Source organism: Piliocolobus tephrosceles, chromosome 10 (assembly GCF_002776525.5).
Source record: "Piliocolobus tephrosceles isolate RC106 chromosome 10, ASM277652v3, whole genome shotgun sequence".
Lineage (NCBI taxonomy): Eukaryota > Metazoa > Chordata > Mammalia > Primates > Cercopithecidae > Piliocolobus > Piliocolobus tephrosceles.
In genome coordinates this window covers 107,471,293-107,497,449 of record NC_045443.1, presented here as the reverse complement: position 1 = coordinate 107,497,449, position 26,157 = coordinate 107,471,293, and the positions used below count along the sequence as shown (strand labels likewise).

General features: G+C 51.6%; 1 protein-coding gene across 3 annotated transcripts; it reads right to left on the bottom strand.

The window, feature by feature from the left end:
• Positions 1–8,185: 8,185 nt before the first annotated feature.
• TCHP (trichoplein keratin filament binding) lies at positions 8,186–25,479 on the bottom strand. Of its 3 annotated transcripts, none has more exons than XM_023200885.2 (13): positions 25,282–25,479; positions 23,179–23,366; positions 22,229–22,439; positions 21,583–21,639; positions 19,808–19,876; positions 18,747–18,920; positions 17,749–17,861; positions 17,511–17,577; positions 15,323–15,495; positions 13,180–13,261; positions 11,650–11,835; positions 10,777–10,920; positions 8,186–9,673 (listed from the first exon to the last, which is right to left on the bottom strand). In XM_023200885.2, exons 2-13 carry the CDS (start codon positions 23,364–23,366, stop codon positions 9,641–9,643), a joined length of 1,497 nt encoding a protein of 498 aa, XP_023056653.2. In that variant the 5' UTR covers positions 25,282–25,479; the 3' UTR covers positions 8,186–9,640. The 3 variants fall into 3 exon arrangements, 2 of the variants coding, with proteins under 2 accessions (XP_023056653.2, XP_023056701.2); XM_023200933.2 differs by lacking the exon at positions 25,282–25,479 and adding an exon at positions 22,896–23,037 and having other exon boundaries at positions 23,179–23,311; XR_002729083.2 differs by lacking the exons at positions 8,186–9,673; positions 10,777–10,920 and having other exon boundaries at positions 11,717–11,835; positions 12,358–13,261.
• Positions 25,480–26,157: the final 678 nt, after the last annotated feature.

Below are 26,157 nucleotides of genomic sequence, written 5' to 3'. Positions count from 1 at the left end.
TTTTTTTTTTTTTTTTTTTTTTTTTTGAGACAGAGTCTAGCTCTGTTGCCGGGCTGAAGTGCAGCAGCGCAATCTTGGCTCACTGCAACCTCCGCCTCCTAGGTTCCAGCGATTCTCCTGCCTCAGCCTCCTGAGTAGCTGGGATTACAGGTGCGTGCCGCCATGCCCAGTTAATTTTTGGATTTTTAGTAGAGACGGGGTTTCACCATGTTGATCAGGCTGGTCTCAAATCTCCTGACATCATGATCCACCCACCTCAGCCTCCCAAAGTGCTGGGATTACAGGCGTGAGCCACATTGCCTGGCTAAAGATTTTTATTTAGTGTTAGAACAGCTCCTCTCCGTAGGCAGGTCATCCTGTCAAGTGTTCAGCTGTCAGCAGAGAGGAGGCCTTGGAGAGAGTGGCTCGTCTCCACAGGCAGGTCATTCGGACGTCTCTCAGGTCTCCGAAGCTCTCAGTACAGAGGGTAGCTCCTCTCTGCCAGCAGGCTGTCTCTGCAGCTCTCAGGGGAAAGGGTACTATTCCTCTCTGCAACGGGTCGTCCCATCGTCTGCAGCTACAGCTATCAGCAGAGAGAGCACTCTCTGCAGCTGGTTGTCCCGTTGTCATCTCTCTGCCCTGTCCATCCTCTGGCCTGCTCTGGCTGAGCCCAGGGCTTTCATGGACCGCAGAGGGGGAGGAAGTGCCTGCCAGTTGGTCTATGGTTGGCTATGCGCAGGCTCGGAAGAGGTACCACAAGTCCCCACTCAGGTCTGCAGGACTGGCAGCCTGGTCCCTAGCCTTCAGGCCCTCCCTGGCCTGTAGGTGGGGTCTTACTGGGGACCCTGCCCACTCCCACCCAGGGCTGTCTGCCTCCGGCTGCCATTCATGGCCCCAGGGCTTGGCCCCAACCCTGCTCTGAGATGGGAGAGGGTGCTGGGAGCTGAGAGAGGCCAAGCAGTGGGAACAGGCACCCCTGAGACTGCAGAGACTGGGGGGTACTTTCTGGGGCGCCCAGAGGATGCAGGCTGCAGAGACACCCAGGTCCTGCACTTGGGAGGGCAGCCACAGCAGAACCCAGGAGCTCCTGCCCCACCAACTCAGAAGAGGAAGGGCTCCCGCTTGTCCCCAGCTCCTGCCTGCTTCATGGAGCAGGAAGTCATAGGTCCAGTGGCTGCAGCTGCACCCAGGAGGGCAGATCCTGTCTCTTCTTGGCTCCCCCAAGAGCCCAAGAGCACGAAGAGGCTCAAATCCACAACTTCAGTGTGGGCGGCAGTAGCCCCACCCTCCTGGAGCAGGAGGCCTGGATCTGCAGCTGCGGTTTTGGTGGCTGCAGAAGCACAGAGAGCTCCCATTCCAACCCAGAAGGAGTAGGGCTCCCAGTGGCTCCATGGAGTGTGCAGCCCCAGCTGTGCTTCCCTGCTGCAATCGGCATAACGGCAGCAGCCACTACCATCAATGGAGTCGGGGCTGGGCGCAGTGGTTCACGCCTGTAATCCCAGCACTTTAGGAAGCCAAGGCAGGTGGATCACCTGAGGTCAGGAGTTCGAGACCAGCCTGGCCAACATGGTGAAACCCCTTCTCTACTAAAAATACAAAAATTAGCCAGGTGTGGTCCCAGCCACTCTTGAGGCTGAAGCAGGAGACTCGCTTGAACCTGGGAGGCAGAGGGTGCAGTGAGCCGAGATCACACCACTGCACTCCAGCTTGGGCGACAGGGCGAGACTTTGTTTCAAAAAAGTTTGTTTAAAAACAACAACAACAACAACAACAAAAAAAAACAGTGGAGTCGGGGAAGGTGGCCTCCACGTGGAGCTGGTGCTGCTGGGCTGGCTGCACTGCAGTGCCTCAAAGGCTCCTCCCCATGAGTCTAGATACGGGGGGCAGGTAGGCAACAGGCTACGTAAACAGATGACTTTCACAGCCCTGACAGCTGGTGCCCTCACAGCCCAGAGGCCCTCGAGCAGGGGGCTGAGTCCCTGGCGCCTGGACTTCTCTCGTGCTTGTTGAATGGCCGACTGGAAGGACTGTCTGAGCGCCTGTCCCCTTGCTCACAACACTGTGGCCGCAGCAGTCTCCATCCCCTGAAGCTGTTAGGGCAGAAGTGCACTCGGCGACCATCTGAGGAGCGGCTCGCTGTCCAGCAGGCTGGGCGTGTGATGTTGTCCAGGAACGGCTCCTTGTGGTCCATGGACTCTGGGGGTCCCAGCGTCTGCTAGCCAGTCATGGAACCAGGAGCCAGAGCTCCACTTCAGTCCAGGCCCGGTGGTTCCAGCTGTGTTCAAAGTATGTATGTCAGATTCCCACCAAATCCCAAAGGGAGGGGCTGCTGGAGATGAGAAGAGGCTGGCCTGGACCCTCGCCTCATCCTTCCACCTGCCCCACCGTCCGTCCTGCCCCACACCCAGGCCCCTGCTGGGCTCACAGCTCCCCAGCTGCTGTCTCTCCAGTTCCTCAAACCACTCAAACCTGCTCAGAACTTCTCAGCCTCATTTCTCTCCCAAAGGAGGCTTCTCACCAAAGACCACGTCTCCTCCTCCAAAGTCCCTCTTTTCATCCAACCCCTACCTTCCCTTCTTGGGGCTCATCTTCCCCCTCCTTTGTGTCATCCCACAGGCCCCTTTGGGCCTGGCTCTCCACTGCCCTTTCCTTCAGAACCCCACTCACCTAGCCCTGGCCTCTTGGCCTGGCTTAGTCCTGTGAGCCCCATCTCTCCCAGAACACTTTACATACAGGAGTGCTTTTTTTTTTTAAAGGTAGGGAGAGATTAAATTTCCAAGATGACTGTCGACTTGCTCCAACACTGTTAGCAATTCATCTTTTTCTTTCTTTCTTTTTTCTTTTTTTTGAGACGGAGTTTCACTCTTGTTGCCCAAGCTGCAGTGCAATGGCGCGATCTTGGCTCACTGCAATCTCTGCCTCCTGGGTTCAAGCAATTATCCTGCCTCTGCCTCCCGTGTAGCTGGGACCACAGGCATGCACCACCGTGCCTAGCTAATTCTGTATTTTTAGTAGAGATGGGATTTCACTATGTTGGCCAGGCTGGTCTCAAACTCCCAACCTCAGGTGATCTGCCCGCCTCAGCCTCCCAAAGTGCTGGGATTACAGGCGTGAGCCACCGTGCTTGGCTGTCATCTTTTTCACACTACCTTTTTTTTTTTAATCACTCTGTCGCCTAGGCTGGAGTGCAGTGGTGCAATCTCGGCTCACTGCAACCTCTAAACTCACAGGCTCAAGCAATTCTCCTGCCTCAGCCTCCTGAGTAGCTGGGATTACAGGCATGTGCCACCACACCAGGCTAATTTTTGTATTTTTCATAGAGATGGGGTTTTGCCATGTTGGCCAGGCTGGTCTCGAACCTCTGGCCTCAGGTGATCCTCCCACCTTGGCTTCCCAAAGTGTTGGGATTACAGGCGTGAGCCACCATGCCTGGCCCTTCATGGGGGCGTTTTGAAGTCTAACTCGGTTTTGCAATTTCCATCCCCAGGCCCGAGTGGTACCTTCGTCCTCCCCTCCAGGCCAGGGGATGGAAACTGCCCTCCCCTCTGGGCCCAGGGATGCAAACTGTTCTTTGCTCCCCTCTTCCCACCGCCCCTTCCCAGGACCCCACTTCAGGTTCTTCCCCAGCCCGGCCTGTTGCTTTCAGACCAGAGGGGCTGAGCTGACACCTGCACTCCGAGCAGCCACTGGGCTAAGTGCGCTGGGCATTTCCCAGTCAGTTATGAAAGCAGGCTTCACAAGTAGGAATTAAAACCACCCTTGTTTTGCAGATGAGAAACCGAGGCTCGGCCCTTGGAGCCCAGTTCATGTTGGAGCAAGTGAGGGCACTGAGCCTGTACTCTTAACCCCAGGGCTCGACTGGCACAGGTGGAGGTCCAGGCCAAGGACAGCAGGCCTTCTGGAACCAGGAGAGGGTGAGGAACGGCTGCGACCCTGGCAGGGGTGTGGTGGGAAGGAGGTGTGGAGCAGAGACTTGAGGGCTCCCATCTCCTCCCAGTCCTCTTTTCTGGGAGGGTCAGAGCAGGGAGGCCCCTGGAGGTGCTGCTTACTGTGTGGTCCCCTCCTCGACTTGGGAGGAGGCTCACAGGAATAGAGCCTGGGTGGCCGGGTTTGTATTTTGTCTTTCAATTCCTTACTTCTGCCACAAATATTTCTCGTCTTTTCTGTTTGTTTCAAATTGAGATCTTCAGTAACCACTGCTCAAGTAAGACTCTGAACTCTGTGTTTGTGGAGGACGCTCTGCCCAGTTCAACTGCTGGAGTGATTCGAGGAGCCTCGTTCACAAGCACAGTGACTTTCCCCACGGCACCCCTTCTGGAAGGAGTGGCCCCGCGCCTGCTGCCAGAAGCAGAGGCCTCCCTTCAGGGCATGGCACAGGCTGGTCCACCCCATCCCCAGAGTTGAGAGAGAGCCTCCCAGTCCAGGGAGTGCTGGGGAATGAGGCGCAGCTGGGAGTTGACCTGCTTCCACCAGAAGCAATGGAAATCCTGCCCGAGGCCAAGTCCAAAGGCAGAGCGCCATGGCCAGTTCCACCCCAGGCAGACGGACTCCTCAGCAGCATCCTATTGGCAGAAACAGTATGGCCTTCTGAGCTCCATGCATTTTTTTTTTTTTTTTTCTGAGACGGAGTTTCGCTCTTGTTGCCCAGGCTGGAATGCAATGGCGTGATCTTAGCTCCCCGCAACCTCCATCTCCCAGGTTCAAGCGATCCTCCTGCCTCAGCCTCCCAAGTAGCTGGGACTGCAGGTGTGAACCACCATGCCTTTTTTTTTTTTTTTTTTTTTTTTTTAGACAGGGTCCCACTATGTTGCCAGGCTGATCTAACTCCTGGGCTCAAGCAATCCTCCTGCCTCGGCCTCCCAAAGTGCTGGCCTTAACTTTTTCACATGGCAGGAACATTTCTCCATAACTTTTCCATTCCACTTTAATGCACTACATGACATCCCAAGCTCAAACAGCCTTTTGGTGTTGGACGTCTAGGTTATCAGTTGCTGTTACCATACTAATGCTGTGAACAACATCTTTGTACCAATCTGGTATTTCCATCTCCTGGGTCAGAAGGCAGAGTGGTACATTTCTGGAAAGTTCTGCAGGGCCGGTCAGGACAGGGTCTTGTAGACCAGGGAAAGATTTGGCTCTTGGTACTAAATGCAGCAGCCACTGAAGAAGGTGGACGATTCTCATTTCAGGTGTGTGTTTGTAAATGATCTCTGTACAACGAAGGAAAAAATGGGCTGGTTTGGTGACAGGAAGGGTGGATGTGAAAGCAAAGTGGATGGCCACAGGTTCAGGAGGCCAGCAGGACCCAGTGCCCTCGGTCTAAGGCATAATCAACTGGCAGGATAGATGACATCACCAGGCACTTATCCGAGAACACTGGAGAAGGGCTAGATGTGTCTGGGGTTTTTTTCTGATGGGGGTTTGGGGGAGATCACTCATTAGTCTTGGCTATGTTGAGCTTGCGGCGCTTTTGAGACACCGTGGAGATGTCAAAGTGGTAGGGACATCAGAATCTGGACTAGAGCTGCAGAGCCAGGAGTTACTGACGTGAGGATGGCAGCAGAAGGCGGAGGCCTGGCTCACATCACCTAGGAGGGCCTGTGTGGTGAGGCCTGGGCCCAGAGAACTAGCACTGCTCCATTACGACCGGCAGAGGCCACAGTAACTGCAAAGTACCCACAGAACCCATGTGTATCAGCAACCCCAATGGATCAAGAGCTGTACATGTGAGCTGGAAGCCAGCATCGGTGGCCAGCTACTTAGGGCCAGATGCTTGGTTTGTCTCAGGAGCCAGGAGTGAGCGGCAGGAACTGCAGTGCCACACAGCTTGAGCACCCTCACACGGGGCACCCCCGCCCGCCAGCCTCCTACCATAAGCGTTTCTAGATGGAAATGGAGGAGGGGGTGCTTGGGGGAAATGAAGAAACGGGAGCTGCAGTGTTTAGATCAGTTAACTGGGAGAAAATGAGAAAAACAGCTCTAGGGCAGCGTCAAGGCAGCATCCTGACATAAATCCAGGCTTTTCCATCGTGAGCCTGATGGCTGTAATGTGGAAAGTGGCCCATTTCCAGTCATTTTGCTGGAGATCACCTGGAATGCCTGCACTGGAAGTTATGTGCATGGAGGATTCCAGCAACTCCATTTTAATACAAAATACCGAAAACCAAACAAGTGACCATGAACAAACGAATGATAGTGAATTTACAGCTACCAGGGCGGTAAAAAACTCCAGCTACCTGCTGAAAAAACCACGGATGTATACTTTGAGGTAGACATTGTGTTCTGAGTGATACTAAGGCATCAAGTAAACATCCCTCTAAAAGGAAGACATTACAATGTAAAACCAGTTCCCTAAAATCCAACTCCACAGAGCATCATGGCTGAATTCAGTTGAGGTCATCAAGAACTGCTAAGGCCAATGTTTTTAAAGGCTTTACAATATCTTTTAAATGATTGCTCTATTTTATGAACACCAAAAACTACCTAAAAACCCCGATGAAAAAATCATATCCATAAATATGGATGTATAGACTGTACGTATTGCACAAACATCTCTTCAGCCCCATGAGAGACACACTGGCTGTGTCTGCCAGTGACGTCTGCTCATCCGTGTGTCCGATTCCAGCGTCTGACTCTTGTTCATGGTCAGCTGTGACTTCCCAGGCCTAGTACCTTCCCTAGAGAGAATGTGCTGAACGAGGAGCAGAAAGCGAGGGTTTTTTTTGTTGTTATTGAGATGGAGTCTTGCTCTGTCGCCTCGGCTGGAATGCAGTGGCATGATCTCGGCTCGCTGCAACCCCCACCTCCCAGCTGAAGCAATTCCCCTGCCTCGGCCTCCCCAGTAGCTGGGACTACAGGCACCCGCCACCACGCCCAGCTAACCTTTTGTATTTTAGTAGAGACAGGGTTTCACTATGTTGACCAGGATGGTCTTGATCTACTGACCTTGTGATCTGCCCGCCTTGGCCTCCCAAATTGTTGGCATTACAGGCGTGAGCCACTGTGCCCAGCCAAGTTATCACTTCTGTATCAGCGCAAGAAGTATCTCCTAGCAGTGGTTTCAGCACCATCTGTACTGAAGGAATGGACCTTTGTAGAAGAATCTGCCAAAGAATAACCTAGAAACTACTTATTTCGAGTCAGTAGAAAAAGGTGCTTAGCAACAATAAAACCCATATAGGTATCGGTAACTACAATACAATAAAAATACAAAACGCAAATACCCTGGGCCCAGAGGTGTATGGGCCACAGTAGAAATAGTAAGACAGTAGAAACTTTAAGTTTAGAAAACAAATTATTGTGGACCACTGCAGAGCAGAAACATTTAATTAGGGCAGTGAACCAGTGTAACATAATTTTAATGCTAATGATTACCACCAGGCTTCAAAAACAAAAAATTAGGCTGGGCGTGGTGGCTCACGCCTCTAATCCCAGCACTTTGGGAGACAGAGAAGGAAGGTGGATCACTTGAAATCAGAAGTTCCAGACCAGCCTGACCAACATGGAGAAACCTTGTCTCTACTAAAAATACAAAATTGGCCAGGTGTGGTGGCTCACGCCTGTAATCCCAGCTACTCGGGAGGCAGAGACAGGAGAACCACTTAAACCCAGGAGGCAGAGGCTGCGGTGGGCCGAGATCACGCCATTGCACTGCAGCCTAGGCAACAAGAGACTCCGTTTCAAAAAGAAAAGAAAAGAAAAGAAAAAAATTCAGGCCAGGAATGGTGGCTCATGCCTGTAATCCTAGCACTTTTGAGAGGCTGAGACAGGAGGATCACTTGAGCCCAGGAGTTCAAGACCAGCTTGGGCAACATGGCAAGAGCCCTGCCTCTACTAAATTAGCCAGGACTGGTGGCACACACCTGTAGTTCCAGCTACTGGGGAGGCTGAAGTGGGAGGATCACTTGAACCTGGGAGGTGGAGGTTGCAGTGAGCTGAGATTGCACTGTTACACTCCAGCCTGGGTGCCAGAACAAAGCCCTGTTTCAAAAAAAAAAGTTTAAATTCAGTTCACTGTGGTTCCAATTGAAAGAAGGGAGAAACTATTTTCCTAAGAAAAATGAATATAACCTATAAAATGTGATCAGTCATAGAAAACAGCCAAGCCTGTATGTGGGAGATGTGGATTAAATCAGTAAAAAGCCTGTCACCAACAATGCACTTTACAGCAGTCAATCAGAGAATCCATAACAAAGCCGGGAAGCCATGCTGTCGAAGCAGGATTTTATTTCACAATTACTGGAATCTGAAACGAGGAACGCAAGAGAGAGCATGCGTGATGAACGCGCTGCTCAGGTGATCAGAGCCAAAGAGTTGCAAGAAAATGAACAAGAGATGAAGGACATGGTTTGCAGCTCAATCTGTTTCTACAGCACAATGGAAGCGAAAGATAAGGCAGCCCTTAGACTCAGGATTTTTAATAAACTCTGGTTTTTAATAACCATGGAACAATGCCCTGTAATTAGCTGTAATTTACGGAGATGTGGAATCTTGAAGACAATGTGATGAAAACTAAACCTCAGAGGAAGAGTATAGTAAAAATACAAGTCGTAATATTATCACTGCTAGGAACTTGTTCCTGTTTGTAGAAATGAATGGCAACCTGTATCACGCTGATATAATGGTGGGAAGGATTTCTGGCGGGTCTGTGGTTCCGAGTCTCATCTAGTTTCTTCAGGTTCAGTGCTTCTCCCTCTGGGCACATATATCCCAGAAGGCTACGTGTAGCCAAGACATTCCCAAGACACTAGAGGCCCCACGTGTCACACCCCTGCCTTTAAAAGGTTAGCCAACCAGGTGACCTTCTAAGGTACCTTTTTGGTTTTAGAGATGGGGTCTCACTCTTTTGCCCAGGTTGGACTCGAACTCCTGGGCTCAAGCAATCCTGTTGCCGCAGCCTCCCGAGTAGCTGGGACTACAGGCACGTGCCACCACACCCAGCTTGAGGTTCCTTTTGGGGCTTGGTAACATACATGTTGGGATCAGTCACTCACAGACAATGCTCTATGGAAATTCTACCGAAATGCTTCCTGAAGGAGGAAAGACTCATCTCTTGCCACTTTCTGGAATGCGTCCACGGACGTCAGACTGTTTCAGGGTTCTAATTTGTTCACAGTTCTTTTCTTCCGGAATACAAAAGATGTAATCCTTTTGGGACCACAGAATTAATAAACTCTGAAATCCACTGCACCAAGACCTCTAGGGTGGTTTTAACAGACTAAGTTTAAATGGCAATTTTAAAAACTGAAAAGCTTTCCTCACATTTCTAGAGTCAACACTGGAGATTGACAATTAAAGGTGAGACAACAGGAAACCACGTGCCCCATCACAGGTACAACCTGTGGCTCTTAGTATTGACCTTGAGTTGATGCAACTGTTAATATATTACAAGACTATGCAGGAGCGCCATAAACACGTGCCCATCAAAGACCCTTGCTTGGGTAAGAAAAGAATGAAAGGGCCTCTCACCAGGTGCTGCAGACCACAACACCTAATGTCTGGCCAAACCCTGGATGCTTTCAGTGATGAACCTGAGCAGGCACTGCTGAGCCGCCGACAGTGCCCCGGGCACCGACTGTCACAGAGTCCTGTAAGACTGCCTGGCGGCTGGGATCAGAAACCTCAGCATCCCTTGTTCTCTGTGCTTATGGTACCCATGAAGTTAGTTCCAAGCAATTTTTGGATGTCCATAAGGCTGAGAAAAGAAAGAAAACATAAGAGTGATCAGATCAGCAGTATCTGGAGCATGAGGAATTAGCCTTGTTTTAACTACAAGCTAAAAGAACAATATAAACAGCTGTTTCATTTCCAGCTGAAAAAGTCTGACCCTAAGCCATAAATGAGGCACTTGATAACTTTTTAGTTTTGAGTACTAGCCCTAAGAACCACTTTCACATATGATCTGTGAAACCCTGACCCCGACACTCTCACTGATCCATGGCCAAGTGGGTTTAGGAAATGCTGCTCCCTGTGCCTGTGAGAGTCAGTGTATGAGGGCAAGTGGCCTACGGCAAACGCCTGCTCTAATTCTGTTTCACTCCGTTTCCCAGTGTCATCGGACCACGAGGGAGCCAGCCCTCATTCTGCAGCATGTGTCCTGGGGAATGTACTCCAGGCACCAGGAGGTCAGGGTGGCCCCGGGTAAAGGAGGGCAGAGGGGACAACTAACAGCGGGGGTGCTTCAGTCATCAGCTTCCTTAGGGCAGGGGAGGCAGCATTTGCTTCTCTGTGCTCCCCATGGTGCCGTGAAGAGAGGTCCAGGAACAAAGACACTGAGAGGCAGAGAAACGGATACATACACGGCAGGGAGGGGAGAGGAGGACACCCACAGGAGGGAGGGAGGGGAGGGGAGGACACCCACAGGAGGGAGGGGGGGAGGGGAGGACACCCACGGGGGGGGGGGGGGGGGGGGGGGGGGGAGGGGGGCTGGTCTCCTGTTCACCCGGCTTTGTTGTCTCAGCAGTTGGAGCCTAGACCTACTGCTCTGACCCCTCTCAGCAGCTGTGGCCACAGCTCTTCTTAGATTGCCCAAAGAGGGTGGACAGGCATGCAGCTTAGTAGGCAGAGGCCAAAGCAAAATCACTTCAAGGTTTGAGGCCCAACCAAGAACTGCAACAGCCCCTGCGTCAGGGCTACCTGCTGGTCAGGGAAAAGAGGAATACAAGAGAAGAGGAACAAGGAATAACCCGGATGGCCAGAGAGCAGAGTCATCGCAGGGCGATGAGCAGGCCCAGGGGAGCAGGGGCTGGGCAGAGTCTGTCTTGCCGGTGTTGGCCTGTCTCCTGGCAGACTTCCTACCTTGGGCCAGTAGCCCTGCTTGGCCATAGTCTTCGCCTCCTGCTGCAGCAGGGCATCTGAGAGTTGCTCGACCCGCCGGGCCTCCTCCTCTTCCTCCTCCTCCTGCTGGTCTGCTTCCCATGCCTGCAGCCGACGTTCTGCAACCTGGGTGCCAAGAGCAAAGTCACCCCCCGAGACAAGGCCCACAGGGCAGAGCCCTGCCTCTGATGAGGAGGGTAAGCCTGCGGTCCTACCCAGACTGGAGAATCCAGCTGAGCAATAGCAATGCAGGTGCCAAGGAACGGAAGGGAGCACACGGGACTTGAAAGGCTGTCCGCATGGCATGTACCTCGTAGAAAGCTAGAAAGGCTACACGCGTGGCGTGTACCTCGTGGAAAGCTGGAGAGGCTGTATGGATGGCGTGTACCTCGTAGAAAGCTGAAAAGGCTATACACATGGCATGTACCTCATGCAAAGCTAGAGAGGCTGTATGTGTAGCGTGTAACCTGTGGAAAGCTAGAGGCTATACGTGTGGCACGTACCTCGTGAAAAGCTCGGCATGTGGCCAGGTGTTTGGACGACTGTTCTGTCTTATGTATCAAGGACTGAAATGAAGAGAGAACTGTGGCCCCCAGGAAGCCAACTATTTGCAGAAGCAGACAGAGTAAAGAGAACAGACAGCAGTGCCGGCCTCACCCATAGGACATGGAGGATATGGAGGGAAAGAAGCCACAGTCAAGAGGATGAGGACTGCAGCTGGGATGGAAAGGGGGCGCTGTGTTCTCAAATGCACGCAAGCCCTGCCAGGCCGTCCAGGGCCTCTGAACCCTGTCCCAGGATGATGCGAGACCCATAGCAGGCCCACTGCCTCCTGCCCTCGGGCTCAGCCCCCACCTGGGCTTCCAGCTCCTGCTTCCTGGCCGATTTCAGTTCTTCACTCTCCTCTTTCTCGCGACGAGCTGACTTTCTCGCCTCCTCGAGATTTTGAATAAGTTGCTCCCTGTGTTTCAGGGATTCCTCTTGTGCCCGTCGGTTCTGTTCAATCTTCTCTCGTATTTGCTGTTGCCTCCCTGTCAGAACCTAACCTCGGCAGAAAGAAAAGGGCAGCTTTGAGGCTGACCCTAACAGATCCTGGTTCCACAAGCCTTGGACAGGCTGCAGCTACAGCAAGGCCCAGCCTCATCCTTGGGCCTCAGGCCCAAGTGTGCAGACAGAGGCAGAGCCAGACTACAGGATTCGCTCTCACGCCGGCCACGCCTGCCAGTATACAAGACGCGTTTTCCCTTGCACCCCAACACACACAAAATGTATCCAGACTGTGTATTATGGAGAGACAGCTGAGTGCCAAAGAAATCAAAGGAGACGGCGATGGAGCGCTCTCCCCAGGGACACAGAAACTTTGCAGCAACAAGGTGAGTCTCCCTCCTATCACAGGGTTCCAAAAACAAGAGAGCCACAAGCCACACAGATGACCAGAGGCGGAGCCGGGGTGATCCTCTAACCTTTTGAACCTGCTGTGTTTGAGACCTGGCCCCAGAGCTGTGTGACACCTCAACTCCAGCCCAGGCCACAGTCAGGAGCAAGAAGCCACCTGACACTCACCACAGTGACGCTGCAGGCTGGGGGGACAGAAAGTGGCCGCCATCAGGAGGAACATCAAAAGGTATTGGAGAATTCTTAGTATTTACAAGAGGAAAACATCACCAATCGGGACCCGATTTCCTGTGGATTCCAAAATACAGCATACTACCAGACACAACATAGAGTTTCTCATTCAAAACCACTTTACAACAGCTTTCAGCCCATGGATAACACACTCTCTTCTCCCAGATTTCCCTGCGGCTGCGGTGTCTTCCACACACAGTGTACACACTGACCAGGAAAGCAGTGATGTCCTCCAGTTCACGGCCGTCGTCTACCCCGAGCGGGGAAACGCGTGGGAAGAGCCTCAGGCACCAAGAGGCTCTCGGCAGTGTTTCTCAGAATGGCTTCCAATTAGAAAAACAGCACACCCATTAGAGGGAATGGAAAGACAGCGGGTGACGGAGGACAGTCCGCCATACAGCCCCTGATGTGGCGTTTATAAAGATGGAACAGCATGTCACGATGCTTGAAGCCAAATAGCACAAGACAGTAAGAAATACATGTAGAAGAAATGTCAGGCATAGAAACAGAAGAGCAGATGGACGAAGCAGCTATGGCTGCGACAGGATGGGCTCTGGGAGACTTTTTTCCATTTCTACTTTAGGTACTTTGAATTCTTTTCTACTAAACTCATAATTACTTGTTCAATGATTTTTAAAGCCCACTTAAAATGACCAGAGAAGACTGTTCCCAGAGCACGTGGCAGGGTGACTGACCATGGACTTCCAGACACCTGCCCCGGACCCAACAGCCGGTCCCCATCGCCACAGCTGGGATTACCTCGCTCATCAGTTTGTCCCGTGCGCTGCGCTCTCGGGCCCACTCTGCCTCTCTCTTTTCCCACATCTCCTTGGCCTCCTCCCTGGACAAACACAAAAGGGACAGCAGGCTCCTCCCCGCCCTGGCAGGAAGCGAGCCACAGAACAGACAGGGCTGCAGGGCACACGGCTTCTGCAGGGCCACCCTGCAGATAAACATCCGCACACACTTTGAAAAGATTCCAATTAAGGACAGCATCCATGGAAAGTACTGTTGAAAGTTTTTTACTTTTTTATTTTTGAGATGGGTCTCACTCTGTTGCCCACGCTAGAGTGCAGCGGTGCGAATCTAGGCCCACTGCAACCTCCACCTCCCAGGTTCAAGTGATTCTAGTCCCTCAGCCTCCTGAGTAGCTGGGATTACAGGCGAGCATCACCATGGCCGGCTAATTACTGTATTTTTAGTCGAGATGGGGTTTCACCATGTTGGTCAGGCTGCTCTTAAACTCCTGACCTCAAGTGATCTACCTGCCTTGGCCTCCCAAAGCGCTGGGATTACAAGTGTGAGCCACCGTGTTGGAGGTATTTCAAGTTACCTTTTTTTTGTTGTTGTTGTTGAGACGGAGTCTTGCTCTGTCGCCCAGGCTGGAGTGCAGTGGCCGGATCTCGGCTCACTGCAAGCTCCGCCTCCCGGGTTTACGCCATTCTCCTGCCTCAGCCTCCCAAGTAGCTGGGACTACAGGCGCCCGCCACCTCGCCCGGCTAGTTTTTTGTATTTTTTAGTAGAGACGGGGTTTCACCGTGATAGCCAGGATGGTCTTGATCTCCTGACCTCGTGATCCGCCCGTCTCGGCCTCCCAAAGTGCTGGGATTACAGGCTTGAGCCACCGCGCCCGGCCTCAAGTTACCTTTTTAATACCTCCATCTCCTTATAAAAAGCAACTGGGGCGACTTACACCGTGGCTGTTTAACACAGAGATGAATGAAACCATCAGCACCAGGAGAGAAGCAGGGCGCTGCCTGGGCCTGAGCCCTGCCACCGTGCGCCTGTGTCATTGATAGCTCACCCTGGACCAAGTGACCTCTTCGAGTCTCCGTGTCTCACAAGCCACCACTTGGCTGGAAGTCAGGACTCAGTAAGATGAGGCCTATAAAGCACTTGGCACAATGTCCAGCATGCAGTAAGTGCTCAATGTATGCTACTTATTATTCAATGATTTCAATCTACTAGTTTAATCTTTAGGACCCAAACTCAGTTTTATATACCTAAGCAGCATTCAACATCTCTCTAAGAACTTCCTTCTGGCTGGGCATGGTGGCTCACGCCTATAATCCCAGCACTTTGGGAGGCCAAGGTGGGCGGATCACAAGGTCAGGAGTTCGAGACCAGCCTGGCCAAGATGGTGAAACCCCGTCTCTACTAAAAATGCAAAAATTACCCAGGTGTGGTGGCAGGCACCTGTAATCCCAGCTACTCGGGAGGCTGAGGCAGAGAATTGTTTGAACCCAGAAGGCAGAGGTTGCAATGAGCCGAGATCATGCCACTGCACCCCAGCCTGGGTGACAGAGCAAAACTCCATCTCAAAAAAACAAAAACAAAAACAAAGAATTTCCTTCCAAACCTCTCAGATTTCAGATGAACACATCGTTACTCTAAACCTTAATGATTTCCACCTCAGATAATACAAGGGAAACACCCCCAGAGGCCAGGTCCCTTATGAAGATGTGCTCCTCAGGAATGATGGACAACATACATACACAGGTATTTCTTCTTCCTTTTTTTTTTTTTGAGACAGAGTCCTGCTCTGTCACCCAGGCTGAAGTGCAGTGGTGCAATCCTGGCTAATCAGAGCCTCAACCTCCTAGGCTCAAGTGATTCTCCAATTTAGCCTCCCAAATAGCTGGGACTACAGGTATGAACAACCACGCCTGGCCAATTTGTGTATTTTTGGTAGATACTGGGGTTTTGCCATGTTGCCCAGGCTGATCTCGAACTCTTAGGCTTAAGCGATCCACCTGCCTTGGCCTCTCGAAGCGCTGGGATTACAGGTGTGAGCCTCCACGCCCAGCCAATAGATATTTTAGTAACAGGTGACCCATGGGGCATTTCAAGGTACCAGAGTGCAGGCCAGGAGCGTCTGGCCCAGTCAGTGGCCGCCACTCACCTCAGCAGCACCTGCAGCTCTGCCTCCCGCGCCCGCTCCAGTTGCAGCTGCTCCTCAATGGCCTGCTTCATCCAGGCCGCATCGGCCACAGCTTGCTCCCGCCTGGCCAGGTTGAGGCGCTGGCTCTCGTCCTCCTTCTCAAGCAGGGCCTGCAGGATCCGCCTGTCTGCCTCCTAGAGGAAGCAGAGGGTGGCATGTGGCTGGGCTGGACAGAGTCCTTCTGCAGTGAGAGCCTACAGAGGGGCCTGCCCTCCCTTTCCTTCCTACACAGACATTAGTGATCCTACACAGTGTTCTCAAGACAGAGACGGGAGGATGCTGAATTATTTCTGGAACAGACTGGGGATAACCATGAGGGGTGGTTCAGACACCGCACAGGCCTAGGAGCTTCCCTCTGGCTAAAGGGAGACTCCGTCACCACCACATGCCCTCAGACACACAACTTTTTGGAATACAACTTGGCAAAAATTCCACTTGTAAGAATAAAGACCACAGTGACACAAAGGTGCAAAACACTCGTTGCAGCTTTTCTATAAGAGGGAAAAACCAGAAACAACCATAATGCTCCTTGGTGGGGAATTAGCTACTATGCACGTAGACATAATGGAAGCGTTAAAAGAATGCAGGAGGCTGGGCACCGGGGCTCATGCCTGCAATCCCAGCACTTTCAGAGGCTGAGGTGGAAGGATCACTTGGGCCTAGGAGTTCAAGACCAGCCTGGGCAATGTAGCAAGACCCCATCTCTACAAAGCATGGTGATGTACACCTATGGTCCCAGCTACTCGAGTGGCTGAGGTGGGAGGATGGCTTGAGCCCGGGAGGTCGAGGCTGCAGTGAGCCATGATTGTGCCACTGCACTACAGCCTGGACAACAGAGCAAGACCCCATAAAAAACAGCTGCACACCAGGACCAACTGTGCCACTGTGCCCCATGCTGGGTCTGTCCCCCTCACTACAAGGGAGCTCATCAAAGTACTCAGGAATATGAAGGAGCTATTTGAAAAGAACAGGCTCAGTCTAGGCATAATGACCTTTTTTTGTTTGTTCTTTTTGAGACAGTGTCTCACTCTGTTGCCCAGGCCTGAGCACAGTGGTGCGAACTCGGCTCACTGCAACCTCCACCTCCTGGGTTCAAACAATTATCCTGTCTCAACCCCCCAAGTAGCTGGGATTACAGGCAGGCACCACCATGCCCGGCTAGTTTTTGTTGTTGTTTTGAGAGAAGTCTTGCTCTTGTCCCCCAGGTTTGAGTGCAATGGCTCGATCTTAGCTTACTGCAACCTCTGCCTCCCAAGTAGCTGGGATTAAGGCGCCTGCCACCACGCCCAGCTAATTCTTGTATTTTTTAGTGGAGACGGGGTTACACCATGTTGGTCAGGCTGGTCTCAAACTCCTGACCTCAGGTGATCCGCCTGCCTTGGCCACCCAAAGCGCTGGGATTACAGGCATGAGCCACCACGCCTGGCCATGCCCGGCTAGTTTTTGTATTTTTAGCAGAGATAGGGTTTCACCATGTCATTCAGGCTGGCCTCAAACTCCTGACCTCAGGTGATCCGCCTGCCTCGGCCTCTCAAAGTGCTGGGATTACAGGTGTGAGGCACCACGCATCTTTTTAAAAATTAGAGATTTAGTGTTAATTGAAGATGTTGAGGAATGCAACCTCAATTAGATTTAAATACAAAAATACAAAAACAAAAACAAACCTCCACCTCTCTGTATGTAAATATATCTAGAAAGATGTGCACCAGACACCTCTGGGGACAGAGATTGCAGGCACTGGTCAAGGGGGTGATCTCACTTTGTGTTGGGCTGTTAACACGTTTACTGAAAAACAATTTGATGTTTTGATATCTGTATCTATCCATCTATGCTGGCAAAGGATCCTTACGGTCAAGCTAATTAACATATCCATCATCTCACAGCTGGTTTTTCTGGTGACAACACTTAAGATCGACTCTCTTAGCAAATTTCAAGAATACAATAAGGTATCATCAGCTGTGGTCAACATGCTGGACGCTATTCCCGGATCTCCTAACTGAGGGATGTACCCTTTGGCCAACATCTCCCCTTTCCCCCAACCCCTCACTGTCTTTTCATTCTTACGAGAATACACTCATATACTAGGCAATGGAAGACTGTTTTTTCAAAAGAGGGTAAGAAAGATGTCAGGCTGTCTCTTCAGACTTACCAACTCCTCTTGGATCTGCTGTGTGCGTCTGTTGAGTTGAGCGTTATACTGATGTCTCAAGAAGCGCCTGAAGGAGAATCAAATGTGTGCTGCCTTCAGTATCTCAGAAAGAATGAAATAGTAGTTAGACAACTGCTGACCAGGCTGTCTACTTTATGGTTTCAGCAACACGAATGCAAGTCTGAAAAAGCAAGAAGCCCCCCCGCCTGGGAAGAGTGGGGGGCCCTTTGACACACACCCCAGCTCTGCCTTCTGCCGGAAGGCTTCCATCTGCTTCCGCTCTTCCTCCAGCCTCTCCAGCTCCCACCGCTGCTTCAACAGATTCTCCTGCTCCTTCTTTAGTTTGGTCGCCTGTGGTGATGACGAGAGTAAGCTCGACCAAGATCTGAGATCGTGGGAATCAGATCTTCCTTCATTCTCCATCCCCACTTCTCGCAGACAGTACACAATGGTGGCCTGGCCACGCAGGTGGTCACGATCCCCTCCCACCACTCACTTACTCATCCCATCTCATCTGAGCCATTTCCTCCAAGGGCCTTTCTGAGCCCCAAACTCTAAACTCCCACAGGATCCTGTACTGGTCCACACTTAAACTTAACTTAACAACTGTCCTCCCCCTGACACAGCCCCCACCAGGAGGTCAGGACTGTGGGCCTTGGTCAGGCTCTACCTCTAGTTCCCAACCCAGTGCTCAGCACCTAGAATAAGTAGTAGGCACTAAGAATGTAGTTCCTGAATCATGGCCTGGGCAAGGGGAGGGGTCACAGGAGATGGGCCTCCCTCATCTAAAGAGAAAGATCTAACTCTTTCAAGGAAACTGTGCCATGTTCTCCAAAAACAGCTCCTGGACCAAAAACCCTCAGTTATGCCTTGAGACCCAAAACCTGCTCCCCATGGAGAGCTGGGTGCCAGACCACCCGACTAAATTGTGTCTACTCAGTGCACTGGAAAATCCAGATTCTAAGAAGGTTCTCCAACAGCAGGCCGCTAAGCACCTCTAAGAGAACAGCTACTGGCTCCGTGTTGTTAACGTTCTGGAATCCAGGCACGCAAATGTGGAGGCTGGGAAAGCAGGAGGCGGAAGAGGATGCGTGGGAGCGGGAGAAGCCGGCTGCTGCCGCCCGTTGCAGAACCTCAGCCCTGCTATGGCTCTACTCAGGGCAGCCCCTCAAGTGCCCATCTCACGCTAACGAGCAGCTGTGGAGGAGGTCATGGCCGACAGGGGCTTGTGCCCACCTCCACTTCCTTCAGTTTCAGCTCCTCCATCTGCTGCAGCAGCGCCTCGGCCTGGAGCTTGTCCTCCAGCCGCCTCCTTTCCTCTTCGGCTTTCATCCGTTCTAGCGCCTCCCTTCGGGCCCTTTCATATTCATTTTCGTACCGTTTGTTCTCTTGCTCTGCGGTGGCTTCTTGCTGCAAAGGACCGAAAGAACACAGGAGGTCAGTATCTGTACTGTAAGCCAACAAAAACCCAGCTTCCTGCCGCCGTTCTGCAGGCCACAGGGCCCAGGCAGATCTGTCTGAATCCCAAATGACAATGCCCTCAGAGACCAAGTCAGGGAGGGGCTTGATAATGTTGGGTTTCCTCCCCACTCAACAAAACACTTTCTAAAACGAACCAGGCAGCAAAGCGACCAGTGCACGGAGGTGTGGAAGCTCAACCCCAAAGGGGCTACTGGAAGCCACGGCTGCGAGTTTATGATGCAAATTTCATCAAAAGAGCGACAAAAACGCCCTTAAAGACACATGTTCTAGCTGGACCCTGTGGCCCACGCCTTTAATCCCAGCAATTTGAGAGGCCAAGGTGGGAGACTCTTTTAAGGCCAAGAGGCCAGACCAGCCTGGGCAACAGAACAAGACCCCATCTCTATAAAAACTAAAAAATTAGCTGGGCACAGTGGTGCATACATGTGGTCCTAGCTACTCAGGAAGCCGAGTTAGGAGGACTGCTTGAGCCCAGCTGGTCAAGGCTGCAGTGAGCTGTGAATTGCGCCACTGCATGCCAGCCTGGGTGACAGAGCAAGACCCTGCCTCCAAAAGAAAAAAAGAAGATGCATACTCTACTTGCCACCTCCCAGTCCTGGTCACCTGGCCTTATTCTGCCCTGGGAAGTATCACATAGGATTCTGGTATGTGTTAAGAGCAAACGTTCAGTTTTCACATGTGTCAAGTAAACTGAGAAAGAGTATACTATACTCCTTAACTGGAGTCACTGACGCTGAAAACGGTAAAGGAATGCAAAGACGTCAACAGTCCTGCGCAGCAGAATGCGGGGCTATTCCCAGAGCTGCATACCACACCTGTTTTTTTTCTTCTTTCTGCGTTTCCCAAGAGTTTACCACATGCTTCTGGTGAAGGTCCAGCTCCACCTGAGGATGGAAGGGGCAGGGTGTGAATCTCCTCACAGGCATCCAGTAGAGAACGTGGGGCGACTTCAACATGTACAGTGTGAATGCAAGTCAATCAGAAGACCAAAGGACCAGGCGCTCCTACATCAATCTCCGGAGCTGGTACAAAGTAACAGAGACTTTCTTCCCACTAGCCCTGGGGTTAAGCTGGACGCTGAGATGGAAATACAATTTTGAAGGCCACCGTGCGTTGGTCTCCTGCATGCCAGGCCCTGGGAGACAGCTGGGTGAGGAGAAGACTCAACCCTGTGTCTGGCTCCCCAAAGCTTGCTCTGCAGAGCAGACGGAAAATGTCCTCCCTGTAGCAAGTGATGCGCCAGTGGGTGCAACAGGTTTAGGATTGTTAGTAAGAGATTCGAGCGCAGAGAATCTCCTGGATTAGAAAATGGATCACAACATTCAATCCAAATCTTTTGTATGGGAAACTGTTTATAAAATTACCCAGATATGGAGGCACCCACCTGTAGCCTCAGCTACTCGGGAGGCTGAGGTGGGAGGATCACTTGAGCCCAGGTTCAAGACCAGCCTAAGCAACATAGGGAGACCCTGTCTCTACAAAAAAGTTTTACAATAATCTTTCCCAACTTACAGCTGTGAACGCAGGCAACTAACTTGAATGTTCTGAATAAACTTTTCTGATTTAACGGCTCTGGATGATTCCACCGAAGCCAATAGGGCTAAGGAGTCCCCCCACAGATTAGTGCAAACTACACAAAAGCACTAGATGTTCCATTATGTAGTGACTGGCGATTTCTAAATGTTAACTATGAATCACGTGAAGGCACCAAATGTATACAAAAACTCTAAGTTGAAAATAAATGAGTAACGGTGAGGGATGATCTCCCTACAGCCAAATCTCCACTGAACAAGGCCACCAAGCCAAGAGGCCACCCCCTCTCCTGCAGTTTGTCCTCCTCTCCCCTGCCAGCCCAGTTCAGGCCTTCACCATCCCCCAGCTGGGCCGTCGCAGCACCCCTCCCTGCCAGCTGGCACACTGCTGCCAGAGGGCTCTCTCTGAAATGCAGCCGGGATCCTGTGTGCCACCCCCAGCACCTTCAGAGGAAGGTAACACAAGCTCTTATGGCGCCTGGCACCATCTGCCTCGCCAGCGTCATTTCTTCGGGTTCTCCCTATCTGACATCCTAGCCTCTCACCCAGACACTTTCAGCTCCCGGGGCTCACTCTGCTCTCAAGTCTCAGGCCTGGTTCTCACAGTCACATCAGCCTAGAACATCCTTTCCTCACCTCTACACACATATATCCCTTCAAACTCTTCCACCCCAGGAACTCCTCTGGGAAGCCTCCCCGACCCCTCCAGAGTTGAATGTGCTGGCCCATGATCATCCTCTCAGGCTGGCCCAGCACCCTGCATCCTGCCCGGTAATGAGCTGTCCACTGTTTCCCGTGCTGGAGACAGCAGAAACCACGTCTAATCTCCATGCCCCCACCTGGTAGAACAGGCAGCAGAGGTTCAATCAACATTTGTTCAACAACTGAATGAACCGCTCAGTGCAGCCTGTGCCAGATCTTCTGCCTGGCGCTCTTTTCAGGTGGCTCAAGGTTCCCTCCTGTTTCAACCCAGTACAAGATACGTGTTAAAAAAAAAAAATGTCTGGAAACATGATTTCATCTACTTAGGCAAATCAATGGAGGTCTCTGATTTTCACCTCTCGAAGTTTTGGGTTGTTCTTTTTCCAGTGTTCATACAAAAGTTGTTCAGCAATCTATCAAGAAAACACAAAATGGAAAGCCTGATGTCAGTTTTCAAATCCATTCACGTTTTGGATGACACACAGTGGAAGTCAGCTCAGGCTATGAGTGCCTCCACTCACACCGTCACTGCACCCACTGTTCAAACCCTTGTGCTTCACGTGCACAGCTCTGGGAACCACATGGCACCACCAAGTGACCCTTGCAATGGTGACAAAAGGGGACCAAAATCTGATGCTACAGAGAGGTCCTATCTAGGGGGTCTCAAAATAATACAGCAGGCTGAAAAGCACAGATCAGGGCTCACTGTTTCACATAACTACTTTGGAAGGTAAAACAGATTAGTCCCAGATCTCTATGGGCCCACAGAACTGGAAGAAAGGAAAAGCACTCAGATGTAATGATTGAAGGGGCTAAAGAGAATACAGCTAACTGATCCAAAACCCAGTCCCTGCACAAGGACTTAAGCTCCTTTCCTGCTGGCTCTGGAGTTAACAGGCCTCTCATCAGACCTGAGCAGCCAGGAATGGCCCTGTATGTGCGACACACTCAGGCTGGGGGCACTCCTGCTCCACAGCCTCCTGAAGGCCTCTGGGAAGTTACCAGTTTCCTCTGCTCTTCTCTGGCTGACTTCAGCTTCCCGTGCTGCTCCCGGATTCTTCTTTCATGCAAGTTCATGCTCAGCCTCAGCTCCTCCAGTTCTCTGGCCAGGAGGTCCTGCTCCTCCCGCATGAGCTGCCTGAGCTTCTCCCGTCGGGCCTCCAGACTCTTCCTCTTCTCTTCCTTCATCTTCTGACGCTGATAGGCGTGCATGCTGGGTGGAAGGGGGCCTGCCTGAATCAATCATGCTACAGCCACAGGGAGCGTGCTCTGCTCTGCTGTGTAGGTAAAAGAGGCTGAGGTAGTAGATGTGTCATGATGACACAGGAATGTGTCCCCAGCCAAAGTGAAGACAGCAGGTCACAAAATTGTATGCCTAAGAGAAAATCTTGTTTTTGCAAAAAGAAAACGTATAAATGTATAAATAATGTATATATTATCCACCACATAAATCCTACAGCATACGTCTGCTGTAGCCCTACTTGACTGATGAGGAAACCAAAGCTCATACATTCAGCAAGAGACACCGTCAGGATTTCCATCTAGGTCTATCTGACTTCAAAGCCTATGCTTTTGGCCTCCATGTGTTTACATGTATTTCTATAAAAGCAGTTTTTTGTGTGCGTGTGTTTAAGCACAAATATCAGTGGGTAAAAGCATGGAAGGATACCTGCGAGACTGTTAACTGTGGCTCTCTCTGGGGATATGGGGTTACAAGCAGGCTTCCAAATTCTATCATATTCTTCTGCATCATTTTATCTTCTTCAATGCCAATGTATGGCTGCACTGATGATCTTTTTTTCCACTTCCAGCTGGAAAAACATCGCCATGCAGGTAATTCATGCTGCCTGGCAAATCCTACAAATCCTACTCTCCCTAAATCCTTAAGGCCTGATCCCCTGACCGGCAAGTAGCCCCCACCTCCATTCAATCGGCAGTTACCGCAAAATTACCTCCGCTGGTAGAAGGTTTTAGAGCTCCATTCTGCCTGTTTGGAGCTACAGATGTCAGACATCCTGAAGTAACGGCTGTTCTGCTCCCATTGCTGCCGAAGCCGGGCCTCCTGCTCTCGCTGTCGTGCTAACTGCTGATTCAGGCGCTGCTGGCTGCACCAGTAGGACGGCAACGTGGGGAGTGCCATCTGAGAACAGTAATGGGAGGAAAGTGAACCACTGCAAACCCCAGGAACCCTCACCAGCTTGGCCTCATCCCTTTAAGGAGTGGTCACCGCCCCTGGGCTGCACAGTGAAATCACTGGGTGGAACTTAAAAGAAAAAAAAAAGACATGCCTGAGCCCCACTCCAAACTAATTCAATCAAAAAACTTAGTGGGGCCCAAGCACCAGCATTTTTAAAAATGATCTGCCACTAGTGCTGCAAATTATCAATTTAAATACACCTTAGGCCAGGTGCGGTGGCTCACGCCTGTAATTCCAAGCACTTTGGAAGGTCAGGAGTTCAAGACAGTCAGGCCAACATAGTGAAATCCTGTTTCTACTAAAAATACAAAAATTAGCCAGGCGTGCTGGTGGGCATCTATAATCCCAGCTCCTTGGGAGGCTGAGGCAGGAGAATCGCCTGAACCCAGGAGGTGGAGGTTGCAGTGAGCCAAGATCGTGCCACTGCACTCCAGCCTAGGCGACAGTGCAAGACTTCGTCTCAAAACAAAACAAAACAATAAACCTTAGCCAGATGCGGTGGCTCACGCCTGTAATGCCAACACTTTGGGTGGCTGAGGCAGGAGGATCACTTGAGGCCAGGAGTTGGAGACCAGCCACATCATGAGACCTCATCTCAACAAAAAATAAAAAATTAGCTAAGAGTGGTGGCACGTCTGTAATCCCAGCTACTCAGGAGGCTGAGGCAGGAGGACTGCTTGAGCCCAGGACGTCAAGGCTGCAGCGAGCCACGATAGCACCACTGCACTCAGCCTGGGCGACAGTGAGACTCTGTCTCAAAAAACACTAAAACATCAAAAATTCTGGACTGCATGCACCCAGCTGTGGGCCAGCCACCACCAGGGACACAACAGACAGACACAGGGGCTGTCCTAAGACTGCTAGACTAGGCACATCGGGGGCATTTACGCTCTACTTAAACAGAGACAATAATGTAAGGAACACATGTACGTGCCAAGCACTCAATACATACGACTTTTTTCATTCTTACAATCACTTCGCTATTTCGCAGGTGAGGAAACTTAAGTTCGAAGAGGTGAAGTGATTTGCTCAGGATCACAGAGCCAGGAAGTAAAGGAAATAAACAAGCTGGGTTCCTAATTCATGTCCATCTGAGACCAGAGCCCACGGTTCTCTACGCTGCGAGGGGCTGCCTGTTGGGACCAACCTGCCCCGGCTCTGGCAGCCCCCGGGGAGGGACCTCGCCTGATATAACACTCAGAAGTATTTTGGGCTACCATGGAGGACAGACCTTTCACCCTGCAGATGAAGAAGCTGAGAGCTAGAGAGAGGAACTGCCTGAGCAATGTAGGGATACAGCTGGAGCCCTGAAAGCAGAGAGCAGCCTCACTCCAGGCACCAATTCCCCTGCCTCAAAAGCTGTCCTCGAGTGCAGAGTCGATGCAGTGCCTGGGTAGGAACGCCTGTCGAATGAGCGAAAAAGCCTGGTCCACGCCAAGAATCTCATACTCGAGGTCCTCCAGGTTTGGGGGCAAACACTCTGCATCTGTGGTCCAAATGTAGCCGGCGAGCTGCTAACGTGTGACCTCGGTCTCGAGACCGTGGCAAGCTTCACATACTTTTTTCCCCGCCCCGTAAAGCCGCCAGTGGATCAATCTTTGCATCAAGAGTCAAGTTTAAGATTCCGATCCCGGATTGGCCACCCACAAGCTGGGCTGCTCCCCGAACACGTCTCATCCCTCTCTAGACCTGAACATGCAAGTGCAACAAAGGGGGTCACGGCGCGTCGGGAGCAGAGGACCCCGGAGGCGCCCTGAGCTGGCGTACGTGGACTGCCGCCCCGGTTCCCGCCCGCGCGGGCCGCCTGCGGGCCCCTGCCCTAACTCCGGATCCGGCCGAGTCCAACCCCCCGACTCACATTTATCTGAGTCTCGGAGTTTCCCAAGAGTCCTCCGGCCCGAGTTCCCGCAGGCACGAAGTGGGCAGGCGAGGTCCGCAGTGTAATTCCCAGAGGCGCTACAGCAACGCCGACAGTTTCCGCCCTGGTTGCGCCAGCAACGAGCCCGACGACGGAGCGTCGCAAGGGCCAAGCCTCCTTCAGCGCGAAGGGAGACTGTGTTTTTCTCTGGTGCCCCCTCGTGGCCGGCGGGAGATAAACAGCAAACGTCGCTACTCCTTGAAATACGGAAGGATGGAGGCAAAGAATCCGTACGTGCACTACCGGTATTTGAGGATGGTGGTTACCATTACCTGAAGGTGAAGGCGGAAACCAGGGGGAGGAGAATATAAGCCAGTGATCCTCAAACCTGGCTGCGCATGGGAATCACCAGATACCAGTCTGGGCAACATAGAGGGACCCCTGTCTCTAAAAAAATTTTTAAACTTAACCCGGCATGGTGGGACTTGTGGTCCCAGCTACTCGGGAGACTGAGGGGGGAGGATCACTTAAGCCCAGGAGATCAAGGCTGCTGTGAGCCGTGACTGTGCCACTGCATTCCAGCCTCGGTGACAGAGCCAGACACTGTCTCAAGAAAAAAGAAGAAAAAAATCCAGATACCTTAAAAAAATCCAGATGCCCAAACGAAACCCCAAATCCCATCTGAGAGTACCAGTGTTTTCCAAAATTCCCCAGGTGTGTTCAATGTACAACTTGAGCAGAGACCTGCTGGCATAAGTAGATGGAAGTTATTGGTAAATTTTTTTTTTTTTTTTTTTTTTTTTTTTGAGACGGAGTCTTCCTCTGTCGCCACGTTGGAATGCAGTGGCGCAATCTCGGCTCACTGCAACCTCTGCC